The sequence below is a fragment of the Oryx dammah genome, unplaced genomic scaffold, assembly GCF_014754425.2.
Source record: "Oryx dammah isolate SB20612 unplaced genomic scaffold, SCBI_Odam_1.1 HiC_scaffold_29, whole genome shotgun sequence".
Lineage (NCBI taxonomy): Eukaryota > Metazoa > Chordata > Mammalia > Artiodactyla > Bovidae > Oryx > Oryx dammah.
The window spans coordinates 7,003,984-7,027,201 of record NW_024070213.1 but is presented as its reverse complement, the minus strand read 5'-3'; the positions used below and the strand labels follow the sequence as shown (position 1 = coordinate 7,027,201).

Here is a 23,218-nt window from a genome sequence, read left to right as displayed (position 1 = left end):
GCTTCCTCTAGTTGCGGTGTGCGGGCTTCTGATTGTGGCGGCTTCTCTTTTTTGTGGAGCAAGGGCTCAGTACTTGTGGGACGCAGGCTTAGTTACTCCTCCGCGTGTACAGTCTTCCTGGACCAGGGATTGAACCCATGTCTCTTGCCTTGACATGGGGATTTCTATCCACTGTGCCATCAGGGAAAGCCCTCCTTTGCTTTTCTCATGTATTGGGTTGGCTAAAAAGTTTAGTTTGGGTTTTTACATAAGATGTTATGGAAAAATCTGAACTAAACTTTTGGCCAACAGATGTCATTTTAGCTCTGACATCCAGGACACTGCCAGAAAGTCTCCTTTCCTACCAGGGAGAGTGGGAAGGGTATGATGTGGGGCCTCTGGACACCGGAAAGGGTTGAGAGAGGCAGGGAGGTCAGCTCAAAGTCCTGGTGAGTCCAGAGGTCCCCGGGACCCCTCTCCCCTTGAATCCAAGTTACACAAGGTGAGAATTTGGAACAGGGGGACAGAGGTGGGAGTGCTCCCTGAGGCTGCTTGTCCAGGAAGCAGTTAGGAAGTCCTCGCCCAGGCTCCCAGGCCCCTCTGCCTATCCTTAAGGCCCCATCGCTGCCCCTGCTACCAATCACACACGTGCAGCCCCAGCAGATCTCTCAGCCTGGCCCCAGGCTGGGGGGCCTGGGCCCTCCATGTGAGATCCAAAAGGAGACCCAGCCCCTCAGCCTCACAGGGAGAGGAGGCCCCCACCCTCTGGGGCCAGGGCTACAGGTACGTAAGGTGGACAGAGATGCTGAGACTTGGCGGGTGGGGCCAGCCGTCCCCAGGCCTCATTCAGGGCACCACCCAGGAGGGACCAGGGACGTACCATGGGTCAAGCAGTGTTCTAGGTTCTGGGGCGACAGCAGGGAACCACAGAGATACAGGCCCAACAGTGAAACCACAGAGGAGGTGAGGAGGTGAGATGCTGGGGAGGAAGTGTCAGGAGCGCAGGGCGACGGGGAGGGCCGGAGCCTTGGGAAAGGCCCGGTGCGACCTTGGAACAGGACAGAGGTCCGAGTGACCCCGAGGATGTCTGGGGAGGAGTGGGCGAGGCCCGGGGACCAATCAGCCACACCAACCAGGGAGACGGCAGGGTGCACGCCCACCACGGCCTGGCCCTGCGGCCCCTTGCCGTGACCTGTGGGGAGGTGGCCTCGAGATCCTTCCTTTGCAGAGAACAAAGCAAGCTCAGGAGGAGGGATGAGCCAGGCAGCCCTGGGCCCTGAGCCTTCCTGCCACCGCCCCTCCATACCACTTCTGCTGGTTGATGACATCAGCAGTGGGCGGGGGTGGGGGGTCTAGTCCAGCAAAGGAGGACAGAGAGCTGGGGTCCCCTCTCAGCCTGGCCGGGCAACGCTGTTACCCAGTCAGACCAAGCACCTGCTACATGTTAGCACCAGAGGCACCCCCCCAGATGTCTCTGGCACCGCCTCCCACCAACACCACAGGGGTGTCCCCAGGTCACAGGCACCGGGGATGGCCACCCACTCTCCCGCCCAGAGCGGCTGTTCAGGGACCCCAGCCCCATCCCTAGGGTCACACTCGAGTGGGCCTCACAGCTTCAGGGTGCAGCAGGCTCCGCAGCCCACCCCTCAGCCTCCCCCTGCCTCGCCCCGTGTCTGTGAGAAGTCCTTTCACAATGATTCTCTGCTTGCATGCTCGCAGCCCCAGGGGAGACTGAGCAGGGCAGGGGCGGTGGGGGAAGGGTTAGGTGAGTAGGCATCTTCTGGAAAGGGTCCCTTTGAGCTGGAGTCCTGCCAGGTAGGCCTGGCCCGACACCAGGTGTGTTTGGGGAGGGACATCCCGCAGCGGGGCTTTAGTTCAATCACCTCCTGTGCTCATCTTGCCCTCCACACCCCTGGGCACAGCCAGCCAACCACTCCCCCCACAACCCCCGGGGCCACCATCTGCGGAGGGTGTGGAGGGCCAGACCCTGGCAGGTGCGGTGCCTGGCCCTCGGGTTTCTCTGAGCCTCTGGAGGATCTCGCCAGGCCATGCGGCCCGGGGGTGGGAAGTGGGCCGCCCCAGGTCATGCTGCAGGTTGGCCGCAGACCCTGAGGCAGTGGGACGCAAAGGCCGGGTCCTTTCCCACTGCATCACTTCCCCTCTGTGGCCAGGCTGCCCTGTCTCAGCCACAGTCCCAGGCCGCCCCTGCCTCTGCTCGCTGAGGGGTGGCGGAGACACAGGTGCCAGGCTCGGAGCCCCCTCCTGGGTGGGGAGGGGAAATAGCTTCAGCCAGGGGCCGGGATGCTTGGGTCTGGGCCGCCTTCTTCGAGAGCCTGAGCCCCTCGGGCCTGGGCTCGAGGGCTGCCCGCAACCAGGTGGCCTGAAGACCCAAAGAATCCTGTGCCCCTGAGCGAGCCCTGCCCCTCTGGCAGCCTCGGTGCTGCACCCTCACGGCAGGGGCCCCGATACCCACCTCCCTCCCCTGTGTTCTCAGGGAGCACGGAGCCTCGGGCTGCCCACTGCCTTGGACCTGCTGCCCAGGGGTCCATGCCCACCATCAGTAACCACCTCCGACGTGACCGCCCCGTGACTGTGGCCAGCCTGAGGTCTTCCATTAGCTTTGAGGTTTTTTTTGTTTGTTTAACATCACAGCTTCTCGCTCTCGGTCCTCACGAGTGGCTGGGAAGAGAGGCATCAGTTAGCCTGACCCCAGGCTACAGACAAGGAAACGGAGGCACATCGAGTGTGAGGGGCCTGCCTGCGAGCGTGTGACCCATAAGCAGTCAAGGGCAGCCTTTCCCATCTCCCTCCCTGGCACCAGGCACCCGTGCTGGGCACCACAGGGGCGTCGAGACAGGCCCTCCTTCACACCGGCTTCCGGACAGGGTCGCTGGCCTCCACTGCCCGGCTGGCTCCCGGACCTGAGGGCTCGGCTCCGCCGTGAGGCAGAGGCAGGGTTCCAGGGTTCCGGGGACCCCGCTGAACTCGCTGGAGCCGTGACAGCATGGAGCTCCCCGAGCACTTGGAAGACTCCCAGGTCCTTGGCTGAAAAATGTGATGCCATTTCTCTTGTTAAATGGCACCAGGTGGCGAAGAAAATGTGGCCCAGGGACCAGAGAGAGAGAGAGGGAGAGCGAGCCCCGTGCTGGGTGGGGGCGGGGAGGGGATATGGAGGACCCCATTTGACTCCATCCCAGATCTGGCAGGCAGGGCGTGCCCACACCCCTGCTTGCTCCTGCTTGGACACCTCAGCCCGTCGCCCTTCGCTCCCCTCTAGCAGCCCTGCGGGGCCCCACCCTTTAGGACCCAGGCTCCAAGGGGCTGAAGACAAGGCTGATTTCTAGGACCCCAGGTCCTTCTGGGAAGCTGACCTCCTGGGCCTCGGCTGATCCTGTCCATCCCTGCGGAGACCCACTCCCCACCTCGGCACAGAAGGGGGCCTCCCTCCCCAGATGCGGAGGGAGTTCTTGGCTCCTGCTCCCCGCCCTCCCCTCCACGAGGCCTGCTCCTGCGCTAACGGGCCCCAGCCGGTGGAAACGGCTCTTCAGGAGACTGTCTTTCCACACAGGCTGCTTTCTCCGGCACAAGGCCTGCGTGTCCACTGTTTCTGGGTTCTCACTGCCCAGTAGAAATGACCAAACCTCTGTGCAACAATTGGGCGCACAAGAGAACCACCAGAGAGAAAAAGCAGAGAATTGGGCCCAGGGCTGGGCTCTGCCTCTGACTACCTGTGTGACTGGATATTCCTCTGATGACAACAGTCTCGGTTTCGTTAAATGTGAAATGGGGAAACACTGTCAACTTCACACAGATCAGCAGGGAGGGCAGGTGGCAGGAGTGACTGTGTGAGAAGCACTCTGTAAAGCGTGAAGCTCTGAGGAGGTCGGGTGACGTCTGAGACCTGAACCGAAATCACCGCGGCTGAGGTTCTCGGTGGGGGCTGCCTGGAAGATCAGCCAGGCCTCGGCAAACCTTACCGAGCGAGCACAGGGGTGGAGAGGAGCCCAGGGAGAGGAGAAAGGTGGGCCCCACCCTCATGATGCCTGCACTGAGGTTCAGGTTGGCCCATCCGTCAGTGAAGTGTGTGAGCTGCGACTGCCACGGTGACGTCAAAGCAGAGGCCCTGTGGCGTTGGCACTGCCCAGGGCATCAAGCAGGGCCTGTCCTGAGGCCTGAGGATGGAGGGGGGGCTGGGAGGGCGTTGGAACGCTCCAAGGAAACCAGGATCTGGCTCTCTTCCTCTCCCACCAGACCTCCTCCTCACCCAAGCTCCCACGGGAGTGTCCAGCCAGCCACAGGGGCACGGCTGCAGCTCACACCTGGCTGCCAGGGTTTCTGCAGCCTCATCTCAGCATGGCCACAGATTCTAATTAGACCCCGAGGAGAAGGAAAGCGGCCGTCATTGCACAGTCCCTTGCGGCTAGCCCAGAAACCAGCCCTCGGTCAGGCTCTCTCACTTAAGACTTCATGGTGTAATTCCTGGATGTGCACCAGCTTTGTAACTTAGCTGTGTGATTTCACATAATAGCTCAAGTAACTGTTCATGGAGTGCTTACCTGGCGCCGTGCAAGCATTCACACATTTATTATGAAATACATGGAGCACCCAAACAAGCGCAGGAGTAATACAATACACCTCAGGCACTTCACCTTTACCACCATGTCACTCACCCTTACGACGCCAGCAAGGTAAGCTGAACAATCTCCATCTAACACCTGGAGAAACGGAGGCTCCGCAGGTCCCATAGAATGGCAAGGCCAGGATGTGGAGTTGGACTGGGCTCATAGAGTTCAAGCTCCTGCTGCCCAACTCTTTTTAAAATATTTATTTGGCTGCACCAGGTCTTAGCTGAGGCATGAAGGATCTTTAGTTGCAACATGTGGGATCTAGTTCCCTGACCAGGGGTCGAATCCAGGCCCTCGGCATTGGGAGCGCAGAGTCTTAGTCACGGGACCACCAGGGAAGTCCTTACCCACTTTGACTCTTAACTGTTTGGAGTCAGTTTCCTCATCTACAAAATCAAAGCGGTGGATGAGTTCAGTGATGTTCAAACTTTTAGCCATGGACCCTTTGTTCAAACAAAGTCTCAAGAGGAAAGACGTCAGATGGATGAAGACTTGGGGCTCTGCTGGGGTGGGCATGAGAGGGGTGGGGGGCTGGAGTCCGACCAGCTGAACTGCCCCCACTGACCCCCCCGGGCACTTCCTCTTGGAACACAAGGACTTTGGGCCCTGAGGGAACTGCCCGCTGATCCAGGCCTGCCAAGCCTTGGCACCATCTCCAGCAACAGTGACTGTCGGCCGGGGGCCTCACAGGTCCTCCAGGGAGGGGTTCTCGGAGCCCCTCAGCAGGGACAGCAGGTTCAGGGCCGAGACGCCAGGCACGTGGCCTGCGCAGATCTGCAGCAGGCGGACCAGGCGCTGTGCCATAGCGGCGCGGAAGTCTTCTATCTGCAGAGGAGACAGGACCCCGGTGAGGCGGCAGCCAGAGGGGAGCTGGGGGCGAAGACACGGAGAGAGCCCTGGGCACCACTGCCCCCAGGGCCACCCCTCTGTCCACGCCACAACTCACCGAGCAGCTTCTAACCACCTCAGCTTATGGAAACCCTTCAGACACCCTCCAGGGATACCAGAGATGCTGACCCCTACTCCAGAAGAAACGAAAGCTCAGCAGGCGGGGTTGGCGGGGTCAGTGACACAGTCCAGAGGCACAGTGGGCGACTGTCGAGCTGGGGTCTGAATCAGGGCTAGCCCCAACCAATGCTGGGATGGCACCCCCTGGAATGTCTCTGAGAGGGACATGCCCAGGTTGGAAAGGAAGGGTGGGGAGAGTGGCCCTCACGGAGGACAGGGAGGTGCCATCAACAGACGGTCCCTACACCAGGGCCACGGAAGGGCTAGTGGGCCCAGAGGAGCCATGGGATTAGGCAGAGGCAATCAGACTGTATGATGTGAGAGTTGGACTATAAGGAAAGCTGAGCGCCGAAGAATTGATGCTTTTGAACTGTGGTGTTGGAGAAGACTCTTGAGAGTCCCTTGGACTGCAGGGAGATCCAACCAGTCCATCCTAAAGGAGATCAGTCCTGGGTGTTCTACTGGAAGGACTGATGTTGAAGCTGAAACTTCAACACTTTGGCCACCCAGTGCAGAGAGCTGACTCATTTGAAAAGACCCTGATGCTGGGAAAGACTGAGGGCAGGAGGAGAAGGGGACGACAGAGGATGAATGAGATGGTTGGATGGCGTCACTGACTCAATGGACATGGGTTTGGGTGGACTCTGGGAGTTGGTGATGGACAGGGAGGCCTGGCGTGCTGTGGTTCATGGGGTCACAAAGAGTCGGACATGACTGAGCGACTGAACTGAACTGAATCAGACTGTGCGAAGAAGGCCCCAGCTGGCACGGGTGAATGAGCTGCTCCAGAAAGGTAGAAGAATAAACGGTGATGCTCAGATGGCCGCCCCCACCAACAGGTGGCCTCAGAGCACCTCCTCCTTCTCCTGTTCCCTCTCTAACTGGGGAAAGGGCGCCACCATCCGCCCAGTCATCCAAGCTAGAGCCGGGACATCCTGAAGCCCCCTTGCTCTTACTCTGTCTTGTCACTTGTGAGTCCTGGGTTCCAAGTCCAGGGGCCACATCTCAGTCCTCACACACTGGCCTTGTTCTCAGCGGGGTCTCCTCTTAGTGGAGTCTGAGGCAGCTGCTGCCTCCCTGGCAGACTGTTTCTCCCTGGCTCCCAGGACTCACCGCCCCCAGCTTTTCCTTCCACCTCTCAGGTCTCCCTACTTTGTGCAACATCTCACGGCTGGGGCGGGGGTGGGGAGCAGGGGGCGGGGCTTCTCAGGTTGAAAACTCCAGAGTTGACTCTGACTCTTTTTCCTCTCCTGTCTCACAGGCAGGCCATCTGCACACCTGCAGCCCCACCTTGGAAACAACCAGCATCAGAGACCATCCCAGCTCCCCCTTCCCCGGCTACCATGGAGCCCAGACCACTCTGAACTCTTCCAGACACAGTCCCCAGGCCCCTCTCCCCATTTCTGCCCTTGCCTTCCTCCCAACATCTGGAGGGGCCCCATTCAAAACCCAAGTCGGGCTGTGGCCCTCCCTGGCCCCATACCCCTCTGCTGCCCCAGTCTAACTCAGAGTGAAAGCCACCAGGCCCTTACTGCAACCCACAGAACCCTGTTGATCAGGCCCCGGCTCTGCTCCAGACACCTATGGCCCCCTGTGGACCTTGAACACGGCAGGCAGTGTCCAAACTCAGGGCCTCTGCACCTGCAGTTTCTCCAGCCTCGTGGGCCTTTCCACCAGGAGGCTCCGCGGCGCCTCCCTTCACATCTTCACTTAAAGGTCAGATTTTTAGGGAGTCCCTTCCCCCCAGTTAGATCCTGTCGCTTTACCACCACCTGACCTGTCGCATCTCCGTGCCCTAACACATCACGCATTCCACTTCCTTACTGTGTTTCCTCCACCAGAACAGAATTGGGAGTGTTAACACTGCTTTGCTCTATGCTGCCCCTGAGAGCCTAGAGCAATGTTAAGAAATAGCTGTTAAAGAAATCCTCTGGGCTTTGCGGCCTTGGCCTCCGAACGGTCCCTCCAAACGGCCGCTGCTCTCACTCAGGCTCCACGGTCTGCTTCCTGCAGCCTCGTCCCCGGCCTCCTGCCTCTGGCTGGGCCTCCTCCCATCCACACTCCTTACTCCAGAGACGTGACCCTCAGAGAGCTGAGCCCATTGCGACTGCCCCGACGCCGACGGGAAGGAACGGCTGGATTGACTGCCTGGCTTCCAAAGCCCTGCGGATCCTCCTGCCACAGCAGGTGCGACGTGCAGTCTATTTCCCTCCACTGAGGGGCAGGGCCAATGTCAGAGGCATCTGGTTCTCAGGGACTCGCACAGGGCCTAGTAGCAGAGCTGGAACTGCACTGGGCGAACCCTGCACCTCCCTGGGTGTGTTTCCTGTCCTGTAAAACGGGGCCAGTGTTTCTCGCCATGCAAAGGCCTCAAAACACGATGAGGCTCCAGCTCATGAAGTCAGGGACAGTGCCCTGGACAGGACTGCACGGGTACCAGGCAGGCTGGCTGTCCAAACACTGGGTGCATTGGATGGGAGGATGCCAGGCCTAGGTTCTCAGCCTGCCAGCTCCAGGCTGGAAATAGAAAGTCAGCCACAGACCTTTTCTTGGTGGTTCAGATGGTAAAGAATCTGCCTGCCAATGCAGGAGACCCAAGTTCAACCCCTGGGTTGGGAAGATCCCCTGGAGTAGGGCATGGCAACCCACTCTAGTATTCTTGCCTGTAGAATTTCATGGACAGAGGAGCCTGGCGGACTATGGTCCATGGGGTCACAGAGAGTCAGACAACTGAGCAACTCCCATTCTCAGGCTAGAGGACAACACAGGACCTGGTACAGCCTGCCACCTCCTGGCCACGCGCAGAACTGCACCTCCACGCGCACCTCTGCTGTGGATTGCCATTCCCCATGAGAGCTAAGAAAAGGAAGGCCCAGGGAGTTATCTGTGTGTGTGTGCGCACACGCGTGCATGTGTGTGTTGCAGGGAGGGGCTGACTTGTTCAAAGCCATGCAGCCAGCCCGCTAAGCCAGGAAAGAGTCAGCAACACACCAACCTGGCTCTTCTGCTGACTTACTAGCTGTGTGACTGTGAGCATGTCACCTCTCCTGTTGTGAGCAAAGCCGGCAAAGATGGGCACCTTAGGGTGCCTCAGGTCCTACCTGTGATGTCAGAGCCTTGGTCTAGTCAGGGTTCTTAAAACAGTGATCAGATGTGAAACACAGATCTGTGACAGGGCAGTATGTGCATCTTAAGCGACACACTGAGTAAGAGGCCCTAGGACAGGTCTAACAGCTTCTGCAGAATCACAGAAGCTCATGGGGTCCACCCCGTACCTACTGGACATGCCAGTGTCTGCTGCTTCTGTCGCTAACAACCACAGGCTCTGCTAACACTACTGTTGCCTTCCATCTACGTTCATAATGTTAAATTCCTCCTAGAGGTTAGTGAAAACAGAAGTTAATTTTTTTTCTTGTCCAAAGCCACAACTCCCCCGAATTCTTCTCCCTTCAGAATAGAGGGGTCCATAGACCCTGAAATGCTTCTCCCTTTGGACCAGAGGGGTCCATAGACCCCAGAGTCAGCACTTCTGGTCTAGATGGTGATGACGGACCACACGCTGACTTAGCTCCCTCTGCACCACATCACTTGGCCTTTAGGGACAGGTCTAAGACCCAGAACAGAAACACAAATCTTTAAAATGAACCCCAAAACCAATAAACATAACTTATATGGGGAAAGAATCAGAAAAAGAATGGATACATGTATAACTGAATCACTTTGCTATACACCTGAAGCTAACACAACACTATAAATCAATATACTCCAATATAAAATAAAGAAATAAATAAACAGAAGCCTAAACCAACCGAGCAGGTCTGGTGTGCAGGTGGGGCAGCCCAGGACCCAAGAGCCCTTAGCAGAACCCCAGAGGGAGCAGGATCAACTCTTGCCGAGAACCCTTTAGCAAAATGTCTTCAGGCTCCACACTACACACAGAGAGGCTGGAGAGCAAAACTCATCAGCAAAGCAGAAATCTGCTGTGCTGTCATCACAGCTAGGATTCAGCTTGTGAGAAACCCCAGGAGAAGCAAGAGAGGGCAGAACCAACATCGCATGTATCCATTCAGCCATCTATCCACCTATCCACCCAACCTCCACCCGTGCTGCCTGCTGGACCCCCTGCCCCGGGCTGGGAGCGGACAAGGTCTGCGATCTAGGGAGGTAAGGGGGAACAGAGGGCATCCTGACTGCTGGTTAATGAGACAGACAGGATGCCTGGCCTCACAGCTCTTACACTCCAGCAGGAAGAGTGAGACATTAACAGGGACCCATGGACCCACACACAAGACTTAGTCATGAGTACAGAGAAAAATGTCAAAGCAAGAGGTGATGGCATCTGGTGTATGAACGGAACTCAGGATGTACATGGAGTGTCGCCCTACTTTCCAGGGGTGCACCCAAGGCTTACGGTGACCCACCCAAGGACAGTGAGTGGAAAAGCCAGGATTCCAACAAGGATCTGGCCTCCACATCAGGAGCCCCTTCGCTCGGGTACTCATGAAGCACCCCGCCGTGCCTTCTGGGTTCTGATGGTGCCGTCCCGCGGCCCACGTGAGCAGGTCCTCACCTCTAGGTCACAGAAGAGCAGGGGGCTCCGGTAGGTGTGGGCCAGCTTCACCACGGTGTTCCGGTGGATGCTGCAGTGGCCGTCCCGCCCAGCTGCAAAGAAGCCACTCCGGTCACCTCTACCTTCGTGGTTGTGATGGAGGAAGCACTGGGCCCCGGAGGTCACGTCCCCCGGGGCCACAGTTTCTACCTTCTTTAGGTGACAGGCCTATTCTATCTTCTTTTCAGGGCAGTCAAGATCATCAGATCAGAAAACAGGCTAAAGGGACTTGATAGAGTTGGAATAAAGGCATGAGTTTCCTCATCTATGAAATGAGGAGCATAACAGCACCTACTCTGCTGAGTTACTATAGAAAGTCCGTGAACGAATACACAGAAGTGACCTGGCGTTCACTTCTCCACCAAAGCTTATTGAGAATAATGTGAGCCAGGCCCTTCGTGCCAGGAGCTGGCAGTGTAGCTGGGGGAGGGGGGCAGACACACCATCAGTGTAGGTCGAAGGGTGAGGAGTCTGACAGAGGCCTGCATGGACACCCCGAGGGCCCAGACAGCAGGGCTGGTCAGGACGGTGTCCCCCAGGGGGCAGAAAATTGGGGTCAGACACATAGAAAAGAGGAAAAAGTATGAGAAGGTACATGGTATAATCATTAAAGGCACGGGCCCTGGAATATGACCAGCCAAGTATGAACTCTGCTCTACCACTGTCTAGCTATGGGGCCTTTGGACAAGTTACCTAACCTCGTGACCAGCTCCCTTCACTGTCAAAGAGAGACAACAGCACCTACCTCAATAGTACTTTTTGTGAAAATTAAGCGATACAGAAACAAAGCACGGAGAACGGAGTCTGGTCTATGGTGAGTACTCAATATAGGTTAGCTATATTTTTTTAAGGTTTTTTTGTTTTTTCAATGCGGATCATTTTTAAAGTTTCATTGAATTTGTTACAATATTGTTCCTGTCTTATGTTTTGGTTTTTTGGCCAGATGGCATGTGGGATCTTAGCTGTCTGATCAGGGATTGAAGCCTCAGCCCCTGCACTGGAAGGCGAAGTCTTACCAACTCGAGCGCCAGAGAAGTCCCTGAGGTTAGCTACTATTATTTCCACTGTTACCATTACAGAGTCTCGGAGAACTATCTGAAGAAGAGTAACAGGAGATGAGCCACCAGGCACCCCAGGGCAATGATCTCAGCAGAATTAACCTGGCAGAACGATCAGCTCTGACTTGCACGGAGTCCACCACGGGCCCACCCACGACAGCAGGCACAGGAGGCACTCACCCCCCGTGGCGAGGAAGACCACCTTCCCCAGGAAGAAGGCCGCGTCCAGGTGGCACAGGGACTCCTCCACGCTCTGCAGGCTGGGGCAGCCAGGCCAGGGCAAGAAAACAAGCAGAGGAATACTTCACAACAGAGAAGGCAGAAGAAGCCCCGCGCCTCTGATCCCAGAGGGGCCAGGGCATAAGACGAGGGTGACGGGAGACAGCCCTGGAGGAACACTTTGTCCTTTTGTAGCTTTAAACTACTTCTAATTACAAAGTGAGTCAAGTTTGTGAAATGATCAAATAGTAAATACTAGTGTACAACTAAAAAGTAAAACTCCCCGTCTCCAGCATCACCTCTAGTTTTAACTCCCCAGAGATGACTGCCACAATAGTTTGGGGTGTAGTTCTTCTGGAATTTTCTTCATATGCAAATACAGTGATATGTATAAGCAGCCAGTTGGGTCTAATTGGGTTCAATGTCTCTATTACATTCTTTGGAATGACCGCACCATACCCCAAACTAACTGCTTGCCCTGTGGTGGACATTTAAATGGTCTCCAGCTTTTCACCATCACAAAGAACGCTGCATCAATATTGTTTCCTACATCTACTAAGCAGATGTTTCTGTAGAGCAGATGCGGGAAGTGGAAGGGCTGGGTCACAGTATGTGTCTTTTTAAAGTGTGGATAGCTATTGCTGAATTGCTTTCCCGTAAGATGACAGCGATTTTAAGTCATATCAATTGTATGAAAACACTCTTTTTCTCTAAACAAGGGCACCTTGACCTGCTGGGTTGAGGCTTTCACTCACTGGTGTCCAGGGAGTGATGAAAGCCTCTGTTGTCTTCCAGGCCAAAAGCCATCTTGGTCGGGCTTCATGAATGAACAAGGCCTGAGACCAACAGCCCCATGGCGCAGGCGGTTCTCCTGTGAGCCTTCCGGGGAGCAGAGAGACCTCAACCAAACAGCAACGGACCTGTGAGCCAGGGAGCCCACGGCAGGTCTCAGCCCTTTCTTGCCCCGCCTGGGCCTAAGTCACTGCTGACTGGTTCCCAGCAGTCAGGTCGTGCGGTCTGGACTCAATCTTTGGGTCTACTGTCTCTGTGGCCCCCGGTTCTCAGCCGTTTCTACCATAGCCTTCCCTTATCCCCCAACACAGGACTAGGTGTCTGCCCTGGTTTCTGTGCTGGACCCTGTGTCCCTAGCCAGCTGTCTCCAGGAAGGAGGGGAGGCCTTCCACCTGTATTCCCTAGGTTGGCTGCAGTCCTGACCCCAGGGTTGCCAGCACCGTGGGGAGGCCAAGCCAGGCCAGAGGCATCAACATCACCCATGCTGCCACTGCCCCAGCCCCAGAGTGGACTGGGCTCTGACCCTGCCCAGGCCTGGACGGTCCTCCACACAGGCTGTGCTCCTGCCTTTACACCAGCCCTCCACCTGGGACGTTCTGCTCACGGCCGTCCTTGCCTAGCTAACTGCGTCTCATCTCTCAGGTGTTTTTCTTTAACTGATTGACTGCCACGTGTGGCTTGTGCACTCTTAGTTCCCCAACCGGGATTGAACCCAGGCCCCCACAGTGAAAGCGCTGAGTCTTAACCACTGAACTGCCAGGGAATTCCCTCCAGTGTCTACGGAGATGTCACCTCCGCCAGGAAGTCTAGCTTGACCTAAGCCCTCAGAGTCAGAGGTCTTGTTCAGGCTCTCATAGTCCCAGGCTTCCCCCTTTGACAGTACACATCACAGGTACTGTAACTGTCTGTTCAAAACTGTAGATTCCTCCCCTAGCGGACCTCGTTCTCAAGGTCCGTTTCACTCACATCTGTGCTGCTCTCAGGGAGGCAAAGTGGGCCCCAGAGAGCATTAGGTAAATGACAGATGATGCTGCTGGCACTTGCCAGCGTCTTTTAAACATCTTGCGTTGGCGCTGGCTCCTCCCTCCTCACCCTCTAGGTTGCCCCCAGGCAGTCTCTCCCTGTCTCCTCTCCTTCCCTTGACAAGTGAGGCCACCATCCCAGCACAGCCCTAAGCCGCATCTGAGCACTGACAGCCCCATCCCCTGGCTCTCACCTGTGTTTGCTGTGCAGGTTGACCACGAACACAATCAAGTCAATTCGGGGCCGATTCACGCTGCAGGGCAGAGGGAGGGACCTTGCTAAGTGGCTGAAAAATAAGAGATTGCAGGACTCAAGACTCATGTACCCACATCACAATGGCCGTTCACACGCTACCCTTGGTAGGGGAAGAGGCTGTCAAAAGCTCCTCCCCTATTCACCTGAAGCTTGTGTGTGTTTAAAATATTTATTTATCTGGCTGGGCAAAGTCTTAGTTGTGGCACACAGACTCTTCGATCTTTGTTGCTCTATGTGGGAATCTTTGCAACCTGCAGGAATTTTTTTTTTCTTTCTTAGTTGTGGCTTGTGGGATCTAATCCCCGACCAGGGATCAAACCCGATCCCCCTGCATTAGGAGCACGGAGCCTTAGCCACTGTACCACCAGGGAAGCCCCCACAGGAAGCTTTTGTGGGCAAGACTCCTCAAGTGAGCACAGAGGCAGGGCAGAGCTGATCTTATTCAGATTACCCCTGCTTTACTCTCCATGCCAGAAAGTTTAGTATCTGCTTTGCCAAGAGGGGCTTTGGGATATAGGGTGGCATCTAGCCATCTATCCTGAATGCTGGGAGGGAGGCCAGGCTCAGAAGGGGAGGGGGAAGGCGTCAGACTATGAAGCTTAGGGGTTAAGACTGAAGCCCTTTGGAGTGAGATAGAAGTGGGTTTAAATCCCAGTCTGTCAACTATCAGCTGTGTGACATTGGGAAGTCACTCTCAACATTCTTGTAAGTACTTGGTCTCAGATTGTCAAATACCCACCTGAAGCGGGTTTTTTTGAATCCTCTATTTCTGCCCATTTCCATTTATTCCTATTACTCATCTGCCCCTACCCCCTCAGCTTCTAATTCAAGAATCCCAAAAAGTATACAAAATATAACAAAAGTTAAAACACACACACACACACACATACACACTCCTAAAAGTTCAGTTACCTAAAAATTACTACTATTAGTGTTAGAACATTTTTCTATCTTTCCATGTACAAATGTATACACATTCAGACACTAGAATATAGTAGATGGAATCTAAAAATAGGATAATAGTATTTCCTTTTTTGGTAATGATTGCCATCTTGCTCAAGGAAGGCAATGTTGTCCACATTTTCCTTTAACTCTGATGCTAATTATTTTTTTAATCTTTTCCTATTTCTGACCTACGGGGTTGAGTTTATCGGTGATTGTGTTTGGTGTTCTATACCCTAAGAGCCTGGTAAGACAGGTAGGGCACAGATGGACCTATAAACAATCTTTATTTCGAGGGAAAGATGATGTTCTCGCTAGGAAAGGGCATTTCCAATTCCCATAAAGGAAATACCCTTTAGATTTGGATCATTCAACATAGACCCTTGGAGCTTATCTTTCAATTGGGGAGAATGACACCCACACATATTCAGTCACTTGACTCCTGCCAGCAGCTGTTTCTACTCCCTATCAGTTAGAAAAAGGAAAGCAAAATATATTTAGTCACCTTTTCTCCAAATTTGGGGAATATCTGAGTAACTAACTGTTCTGGGCCAAGTACTGCTCAAGGCAGTGGGGCTTCTTCACCAGCCAGCAAAAGTGAAAGTCCCTGCCCTCAAGGGGCTAACCTTGGGGTGCCTTGGGGTGGCAGACTGGAAACAAACAAACATGTGAGCAAGGAAATTTCTTCTTTAAAAAAACAAGCTCTGGCCGGTTTTATTGAAGAAAAATTGTACATGGTTTACTTTTCGCCGGTCTGTTCTGGCATGCTTCTAATAATATCAGAATCGCCCGGATCAGTGATAGCCAGTGTGCATACTTTGCAGTATTTTCCACATGCTGTGCCCAATTCAATATTATTGCCACTGGAGTGATGGACATCAGTTTTGGCCAATGTGGCATAATACGGAAATTTCTTTATAGTGACAAGTGCTAGAGGGAAAAAGAAAAACTGGCGTGACAGAGAAGTGACGGAGGATGCTTCACACGGACAGATCACGCGTCAGGACGGAGACTCCGAGCGGTGGGTCCAAACTCGCCCCACCTGCGCCGGCCTCTCTGGCCTTCCGCTCCACCCACATCCACTCCACCCGCCTCCCCGCTCTCCCTTGCGCCCAGGCCAGCGACGGGACATCTCCAGCGCAGGCCACTTACACCTTCAGCTCTGCGGTGCAGTCCTCCTTGAGCATCGAATCGGCCAGCTGCTGCAGAGGGGCATCCTCCGTGCCCACCAGCTGCCCAGAGAGAGAAGGCGGCCAATGGACCTCTCGGTACAGCAGCCCCGCCGCTGGGCCCGGACAGCCGCGACCCCCGGAGCGCGCGAGGCACTCTTTACCGAGAGGACTACGGCAGGCATTGGTGAGGGTCTGAGGTGTGCACCCGCTCCAGTTCCCCTCACTACCCGCCCCCCTCGCCCCCGAACCCTCCCTGAGACAGCCTCGTTTCTTCCGGAGGCCTGACACGGATACAGGGGGTAAACCACAACCGCGTCTTGGACCGCCGGCATCCACCCTGCGCGCGGGCTCCCGGCGTCAAGAGGCCAGCTAACTCTGATTGGTTCAGAAAGGGGCTCTCCCGCCCACCACACTCCCGCCGGAGCAGCCCGGGCCAGACTCTCAGAAAGCCGCAGAGGGCCTGGCCGCTGAAGCGCGGCCCAGGAGGAAAGGCGGGCGCGGGAATCGGGGCTGCTGACGCCTACCAAGATGGTGGCCGTGTTCAGGCCAGGCAGCTTGTCCAGCGGCCGTAACACCGACATCCCCGCTGACTGACTGAACTGCCGGTCTCAGGGTGCGCGCCGGGCTTTCAAACAGCCCTCTGGCGCTTCCCTAGTGCGTAACCGCGGGACACGTGACACTATCTGGGCGGGACTTCCTGTGGGGCGGGGCCAGACAGGGCCTTCTTAAAGGAGACGCTGCAGCTTTTCCTTTTCTTTAAAAAAAATTTTATCTTTTATTGGGGGATAGCCGATTAACAAACCATGTTGGGATAGTTTCAGGTGAACAGAGAAGGGACTCAGCCACAGAAACACATGTATCCATTCCGCCCCCTACCCCAAACCCTGCTCCCCTCCAGGCTGTCATATAACATTGAGCTGAGTTCCATGTGCTAGACAGTAGGTCCTTTCTAAGGGGAAGTTTTCCACGGCTGCCCCTAGGCACCAAAGGTGCTGCCTGCGAGACAGGACTTTTATTTCACTCCTGGGAGAAAGACGGTATTCAGTGATTTGTTTATTCATTTTTCCTTCACTCATGGTCATTCCAGGTGCTCTTGTTCAGTCGCTCAGTCAGTTCAGTTCAGTCGGTCAGTCGTGTCCAACTCTTTGCGACCCCATGGACTGCAGCACGCCAAGTCTCCCTGTCCATCACTAACTCCCGGAGTTTACTCAAAGTCATGTCCGTTGTGTGATGCCATCCAACCATCTCATTCTCTGTCATCCCCCTTTTCTCCCGCCTTCAATCTTTCCCAGCATCAGGGTCTTTTCAAATGAGTCAGTTCTTCGCATCAGATGGCCACAGTATTAGAGTTTCAGCTTTAGCATCAGCCCTTCCAATGAATATTCAGGACTGATCAGTCACTAAATCATTTTTAACTCTTTGCGACCCCATGGACTGCAGCATGCCAGGCTTCCCTGTCCTTCACAGTCTCTTGGAGCTTGCTCAAACTCATGTCCATTGAGTTGGTGATGCCATCCAACCATCTCATCCTTTGCTGCCTCCTTCTCCTCTTGCCCTCAATCTTTCCCAGCATCAGGGTCTTTTCCTATGTGGCAGCTCTTCACATCAGGTGGCCAAAGTATTGGAGCTTCAGCTTCAACTTCAGTCTTTCCAATGAATATTCATGGTTGATTTCCTTTAGGATTGACAGGTTTGATCTCCTTGCTGTCCAAGGGACTCTCCAGAGTCTTCTCCAACACCATGGTTGAAAGCATTGGTTCTTCGGCACTCAGCCTTTTTTATGGTTCCAACTCTCACATCCATACATGACTATCAGAAAAACCATAACTTTGGCTATATGGGACCTTTCCTGACAAGTGATGTCTCTGCTTTTTAATATGCTAAATTTATCTTTTCCAGCTCAATTGACTCATTTCTTGCAGCTGCTCAGAACACAATCTTGGGTCATTCTTGGCTCCTTTTCTCTGCACCTCACAGCCAGTTTCTGGTTCTGTTCTTAAAATGCATCCAGAAACTGACCATTTCTCACCACTTCCACCCCCAATCAGGAGAAGATGCTGGCATCTCTCATTGGGTCTACTGTAATAGACTTCTCACAGGCTCCCTGTGTCCACACTGATCTCCAGGGCTACTGGCTATTCTCATACAGCAATCAGAGTCTTCCTTTTGAAAAAGAAATCAGAGCAGGCCACTTTTCTGGTCAAAACCCACTGGTAGTCCCCCTCTCACTCAGAGTACATTGCAAACGCCTTACATGACCTTTGAGGCTGTGTGTGTTCTGGCCCTTGACGGACTCCCCAGCCTCATCTTCTGCCTTTCTCCCTTTACCTGCTCCCAGGGACTTCCCTGGTGGCTCAACTAGTAAAAAATCCACCTGCAATGTGGAAGACCTGGGTTCTATCCTTGCGTTGGGAAGATCCCCTGGAGAAGGGAAAGGCTACCCACTCCTGTGTAATCTAGTCAAGCTCAGTGCCAAAGAATTGATGCTTTTGAACTGTGGTGTTGGAGAAGACTCTTGGGAGTCCCTTGGATTGCAAGGACATCCAACCAGTCCATCCTAAAGGAGATCAATCCTGGGTGTTCATTGGAAGGATTGATGCTGAAGCTGAAACTCCAATACTTTGGCCACCTCATGCGAAGAGTGACTCATTTGAAAAGACCCCGATGCTGGGAAGGATTGGGGGCAGGAGGAGAAGGGGATGACAGAGGATGAGATGGCTGGATGGCGTCACCGACTCGATGGACATGAGTTTGGGTGAACTCCAGGAGTTGGTGATGGACAGGGAGGCCTGGTATGCTGCAATTCATGGGGTCACAAAGAGTCGGACACGACTGAGCGACTGAACTAAACTGTATAGTTCATGGGGTCACAAAGAGTTGGACTGAGTCACTTTCACTTCATTCACCAGGACCTTTGCCCCTGTGGTTCTGGCTGAAATGCACTTCCAAATAGTCACTTGGCTTGTTTCCTCACTTTATTAATGTATCTGCATCAATGTTACTTGATCAGAGGAGGCTTTCTGAACAATCTCATCTAAAATAGTGAGCATGGGACTTCCCTGGTGGTCCAGTGATGAAGACTGGGCTCCCAAAGCAGGGGGCCTGGGTTTGATCTCTAGTCAGGGAATTAGAGCCCACATGCCGAGACTAAAGATTCTGCGTGCCTCAATGAAGATCCTGTGTTACGCAACAGAGACCCGACACACTTGTAGAAAGTGTAGAAAGTAGAAAATAATAATAAAATAAAGTAGCAAGCCCTGGGATTTCCCTGGTGGTCCAGTGGTTAAGACTCTGAGCTTCCAATGCAGGGGTCCTGGCTTCCATCCCTGCTTGGGTATCTAAGATCCCACGTGCTGTTCAGCTCAGAAAAAAAAAAAAATATATATATATATATATATGTGTGTGTGTGTATATATATATGTGTGTGTGTATATATAGCAAGCCCTCCCATAATTCCTCTCTCTTCTTTTCTGCTCAGTTTTCTCAAAAGCACTATACATATTGCTAAAAAATGTACAGCATCTGAGATTTTGCAAACTAATAAACTGTTTCTATTTATTATGGTTTAGCAAAAGTCTTTTCATGGATGCTGCAGGAGACATGGAATTCCTGGGTAAGGGACAAAGGACATTATTATTACTCATGGAAAAAGCAGTTGCTGATACTTTATTTTTGTGTCATTTTCCTCCCATGTTCCCCCAAGCGCTGCAAAGGACCCGTTGTGTTTGTCTGTATACCTTGTGCATGGCATTGTGGGAGAGGAACACAGAAGTTAATACTGCTTTTATAGTAAGTGATAAGCATGCTTGTTCTTTTTCCAGGAGGAGATGTTACCTCATCCCTCAACTTTGCTTGTTATAAACAGATCCCTGAGAAATGGCCTGGGTAGGCAGCTTTCAGGGCCTGGCTCTCTTGGCTTGCCCAGCAAGAACTTGCAGGGACTCAAAGCCCATGGCAGACTGCCTCTCCTAACAGTTATATAGTTACCGGCTCATTGTCTCTCCGACTGAAGTATAAAACACAAAGGACAAGGATTTTGCCAGTCTGTACATCCAGCACTTTAGAAAGTGCTTGGTAGGGACTTCCCTGGTGGTCCGGTGGCTAAGACTCTATGTTCCCAATGCAGGGGGTCCAAGTTGGGTCCCTGGTCAGGGAGCTGGATCCCGCATGCTGAAACCAAGAGTATGCATGCTGAAACTAATGATCCTGCACTCCACAATGAAGACTGAAAATCTTGTGTGCCGCAACTAAGGCCTGCTGCAGCCAAGACCAATGAATAAATAGTTTAAAAAGGAAAGCCTTTCTTATTCATATAATAAAAATACTTTTAAAAATAAATAACTAAGAAATACCTACAACGAGAGAGTAGTTGCTCAATAAATATTTGTTGAATGAAGCCCTTAGAGAGTCAAGGAAAGACTTTGGACCCTGCTCATCATGTTCCAGGAGGGGCTGAGCTGAGACCCATTCAGTCCCACCTGTGTGGAGTGCCTGCCTGGGCTGGGCCTGATGCTGGGCTGACCCGGGCACAGAGGTGTCCTTCCTGCTGTCTGGAGTTTTCAGGGTGGACAGGCAGATAACAGCAATGAAAGGCAGCACAGTGGGTGAGAGTAACCCTGGCAAGCAGCTGGAGCCCAGATGAAGGTGAGTGAATGCTCCCTGGGGAGAGCCCCATTACACTTTGCTGACTGTTGGCTGAGGCATCAAGGCAAGTTGATGCTTGTCCCCCAGGTAGTGCAATAGAAAATAGTGGTGTGTAAGATCCATCCTGTGATGGAGGGTAGAGATTGGCAGGAAACTCAGATCCAGGCCTGGAGGTTCTTGTATTAATATCATCAGAACCCAGAACTGGAAGGGCCATCAGAGACCCTCTGGGCCAGTGTGTTTTGAACTGACTTTTGTGGAACCCTAGGGAGATGCTGCCTCGGTGGGGGGGGGGCACCCTGAGGGGCAGGGGGAAGCTGAGTGGGTGGGACTGGGAAGCCTCTTTCCACCATTTAACAGAAGCAGCTTTGGCTTTATCTCCATTGCATGTTGAGCTTCCCACCAACTTTTGGGTGGGATTTCCCTGGTGACTCAGTGGTAAAGAATATGCCTGCCAATGCAGCGGACAAGGGTTTGATCCCTGATCCGAGAAGATCCCACATTCTGTGAAGCCACTAAGCCCATGTCCCACAACTATTGAGGTCCGTGTCTTAGAGCCCATGCTCCACAACAAGAAAAGCCACCCCAATAAGAAGTTTGCACACTGCAATTAGAGAGTAAGCTGGTGCAGCTACCAAGACCCAGCACTGCCAAAAATAAATGGATAAATAAAAATTATAAAAAACTTTTGTGTGCATAAAGAATCATGTGACTAAAACAATATCCAAGGGCCATGGATCACTTTTAAAAAACAGATTTATTAAGGTGTCATTGACACATAATAAGCTACACATATTTAATGTGCATGATTTGATAAGTTTTGACATAAAGATACACCCAGGAAGGCACCATCCCAATTATTTTATAATGAGCATATCCATCACCTCCAAAGTTTCTCTGTGCCCTTTTGTCATCCTCTGCCACCTCCTCTCTGCCCTACCACTCTGAAATGTTGAACAGCACTTTGGCAGCTTCGCTCATCAGAGTCCAACATTGGGAATGCCCAAAACGTCCTTCTGTGGTGAACAGATAAACAAGCTGTGGGGCGCTGCTACAGGCAGCATCATCAACGGAGTGAGCATTGTGCTGAGCAACAGAAGTCAGACACAAAAGAGCCTGGACTGTGAGATCGCATTTATGTGAAGCGCAAGTCCAGGAAAAACTGATCTTTGGTGACAGAAGTCAGATCACTGAGTGCCTGTGGGAAGGTGGTGTTGACTGTCAAGAGGCAGGAGGGAATTGTCTGGGGTGATAAAAACACCCTAGACATGATCCGGCTGCTGACTGCAAAAGTGTATACACAGGTAAAAACTCATCACTATATTTTACAGGCTTCAGTTGGGCTCCCCTGGTGCCTCAGATGGTAAAGAATCTGCAATGCAGGAGACCTGGGTTCGATGCCTGGGCCTGGGAGATCCCCTGGAGAAGGAAATGGTAACCCACTCCAGTATTCTTGTCTGGAGAATCCCATGTACAGAGGTTGCCTGGCGGGCTACAGTCCACTGGGTCGCAAAGAGTCAGACACGACTGAGCAACTAACACTTTCATACCTTGTATCTTAATAAAACCCCTCTGGAGCACTTCCTTGGTGGTACAGTGGATAAGAATCTGCCAGCCAATGCAGGGGACATGGGTTTGACCCCTGGTCCAGGAAGATTCCATGTGCTGTGGAGTAATTAAGCCTGTGCGCTGCAAGTACTGAACCTGTGTGCCTAGAGCCTGTGCTCTGCAACAAGAGATGCCACCACAACGAGAAGCCTGCACAGCAATGAAGAGTAGCTCCTGCTTGCTGCAACAGAGACCAAGCAGAACCAAAATAATAATAATAAACATTAACGATTAGTTTAAAAATCTTTCTTTGAAAAGATGTGAAAGTCGCTCAGTCGTGTCCGACTCTTTGCGACCCCGTGGACTATCCAGTCCATGGAATTCCCCAGGCCACAATACTGGAGTGGGAGCCTTTCCCTTCTCCAGGGGATCTTCCCAACCCAGGGATGGAACCCAAGTCTCCCGCATTGTGGGTAGATTCTTTACCAGCTGAGCCACAAGGGAAGCCCAAGAATACTGGAATGGGTAGCCCATCCCTTCTCCAGCGGATCTTCCTGACCCAGGAATCGAAGCGGGGTCTCCTGCACCGCAGGTGGATTCTTTACCAACTGAGGTATCAAGGAGGTCTGAAAAGATGTCAACATCATTAAAAAAAAAAAAATCCCTCTGGAAACTCAAACTCACTCCCCTTGGATATAGGGGAGAGGACCCTTGCAGGACTCCCAGGTGGTCTCAGAGCTGGCAGGCTGTGTGTGGAATGGGGTGGGGGACCCAGAGACCCAAAGCCACTTTACCCATGGCCGTTCCCACCCGCCCGTCCTCAGTTTCTGGGAATGGACTCCCCAGGGAGACTGCTCCTCAGAGCCTCTTCCCCGCCCCGTGGGCCTCCAGGGCTGCTCTCTCCTCCTGAGACAGTAACCACTGCTGTTCATGGAATGCTCACCGGCCACATGAAACTCTGCACACACTCTGTCTATAGCACAGGTGGGAGGACCCAGGCTTGGGCACAGGATTCCCTCCCACCCCTGGCCCCTCTGGCGATTGCCACTGAGAAGCCGAATGATCTTGGAGAAGGAGAGGGTAAGCCGCTGCACCTCTCTGAGCCGAAACTGTGCCATCCCCCAAATGGGCTTTAACACCCACCCAGCTGGAGGAGCAAATGAAGTGATGTGGGGGCAAGGCCTGGCATGCCCAGGGGGGCTCGGTGCCTGAAAGCCATGACCACCTAGGCTGTACCCCAGCCCGGGGGGCTCTGGGGCTGGTGAGGAAGAACCCAGCCGCTGCGAGGGAGCCTGCAGCGCAGGCTAGGGCTCTGACCCTGGCATTGAGACTTTCTTGCCATGT

General features: G+C 53.5%; 1 protein-coding gene across 2 annotated transcripts; it reads right to left on the bottom strand.

The window, feature by feature from the left end:
* Positions 1-4,541: 4,541 nt before the first annotated feature.
* On the bottom strand, positions 4,542-16,346 carry CENPM (centromere protein M). 2 transcript variants are annotated; one of them, XM_040233191.1, is made up of 6 exons: positions 16,207-16,346; positions 15,663-15,742; positions 13,507-13,599; positions 11,460-11,539; positions 10,183-10,274; positions 4,542-5,429 (listed from the first exon to the last, which is right to left on the bottom strand). In XM_040233191.1, the coding sequence occupies exons 1-6, from the start codon at positions 16,261-16,263 to the stop codon at positions 5,289-5,291; spliced, it is 543 nt and encodes a 180-aa protein (XP_040089125.1). In that variant the 5' UTR covers positions 16,264-16,346; the 3' UTR covers positions 4,542-5,288. The 2 variants fall into 2 exon arrangements, 1 of the variants encoding a protein (XP_040089125.1); XR_005719700.1 differs by having other exon boundaries at positions 4,790-5,429; positions 10,183-10,449; positions 16,207-16,340.
* Between the last annotated feature and the right edge of the window lie 6,872 nt (positions 16,347-23,218).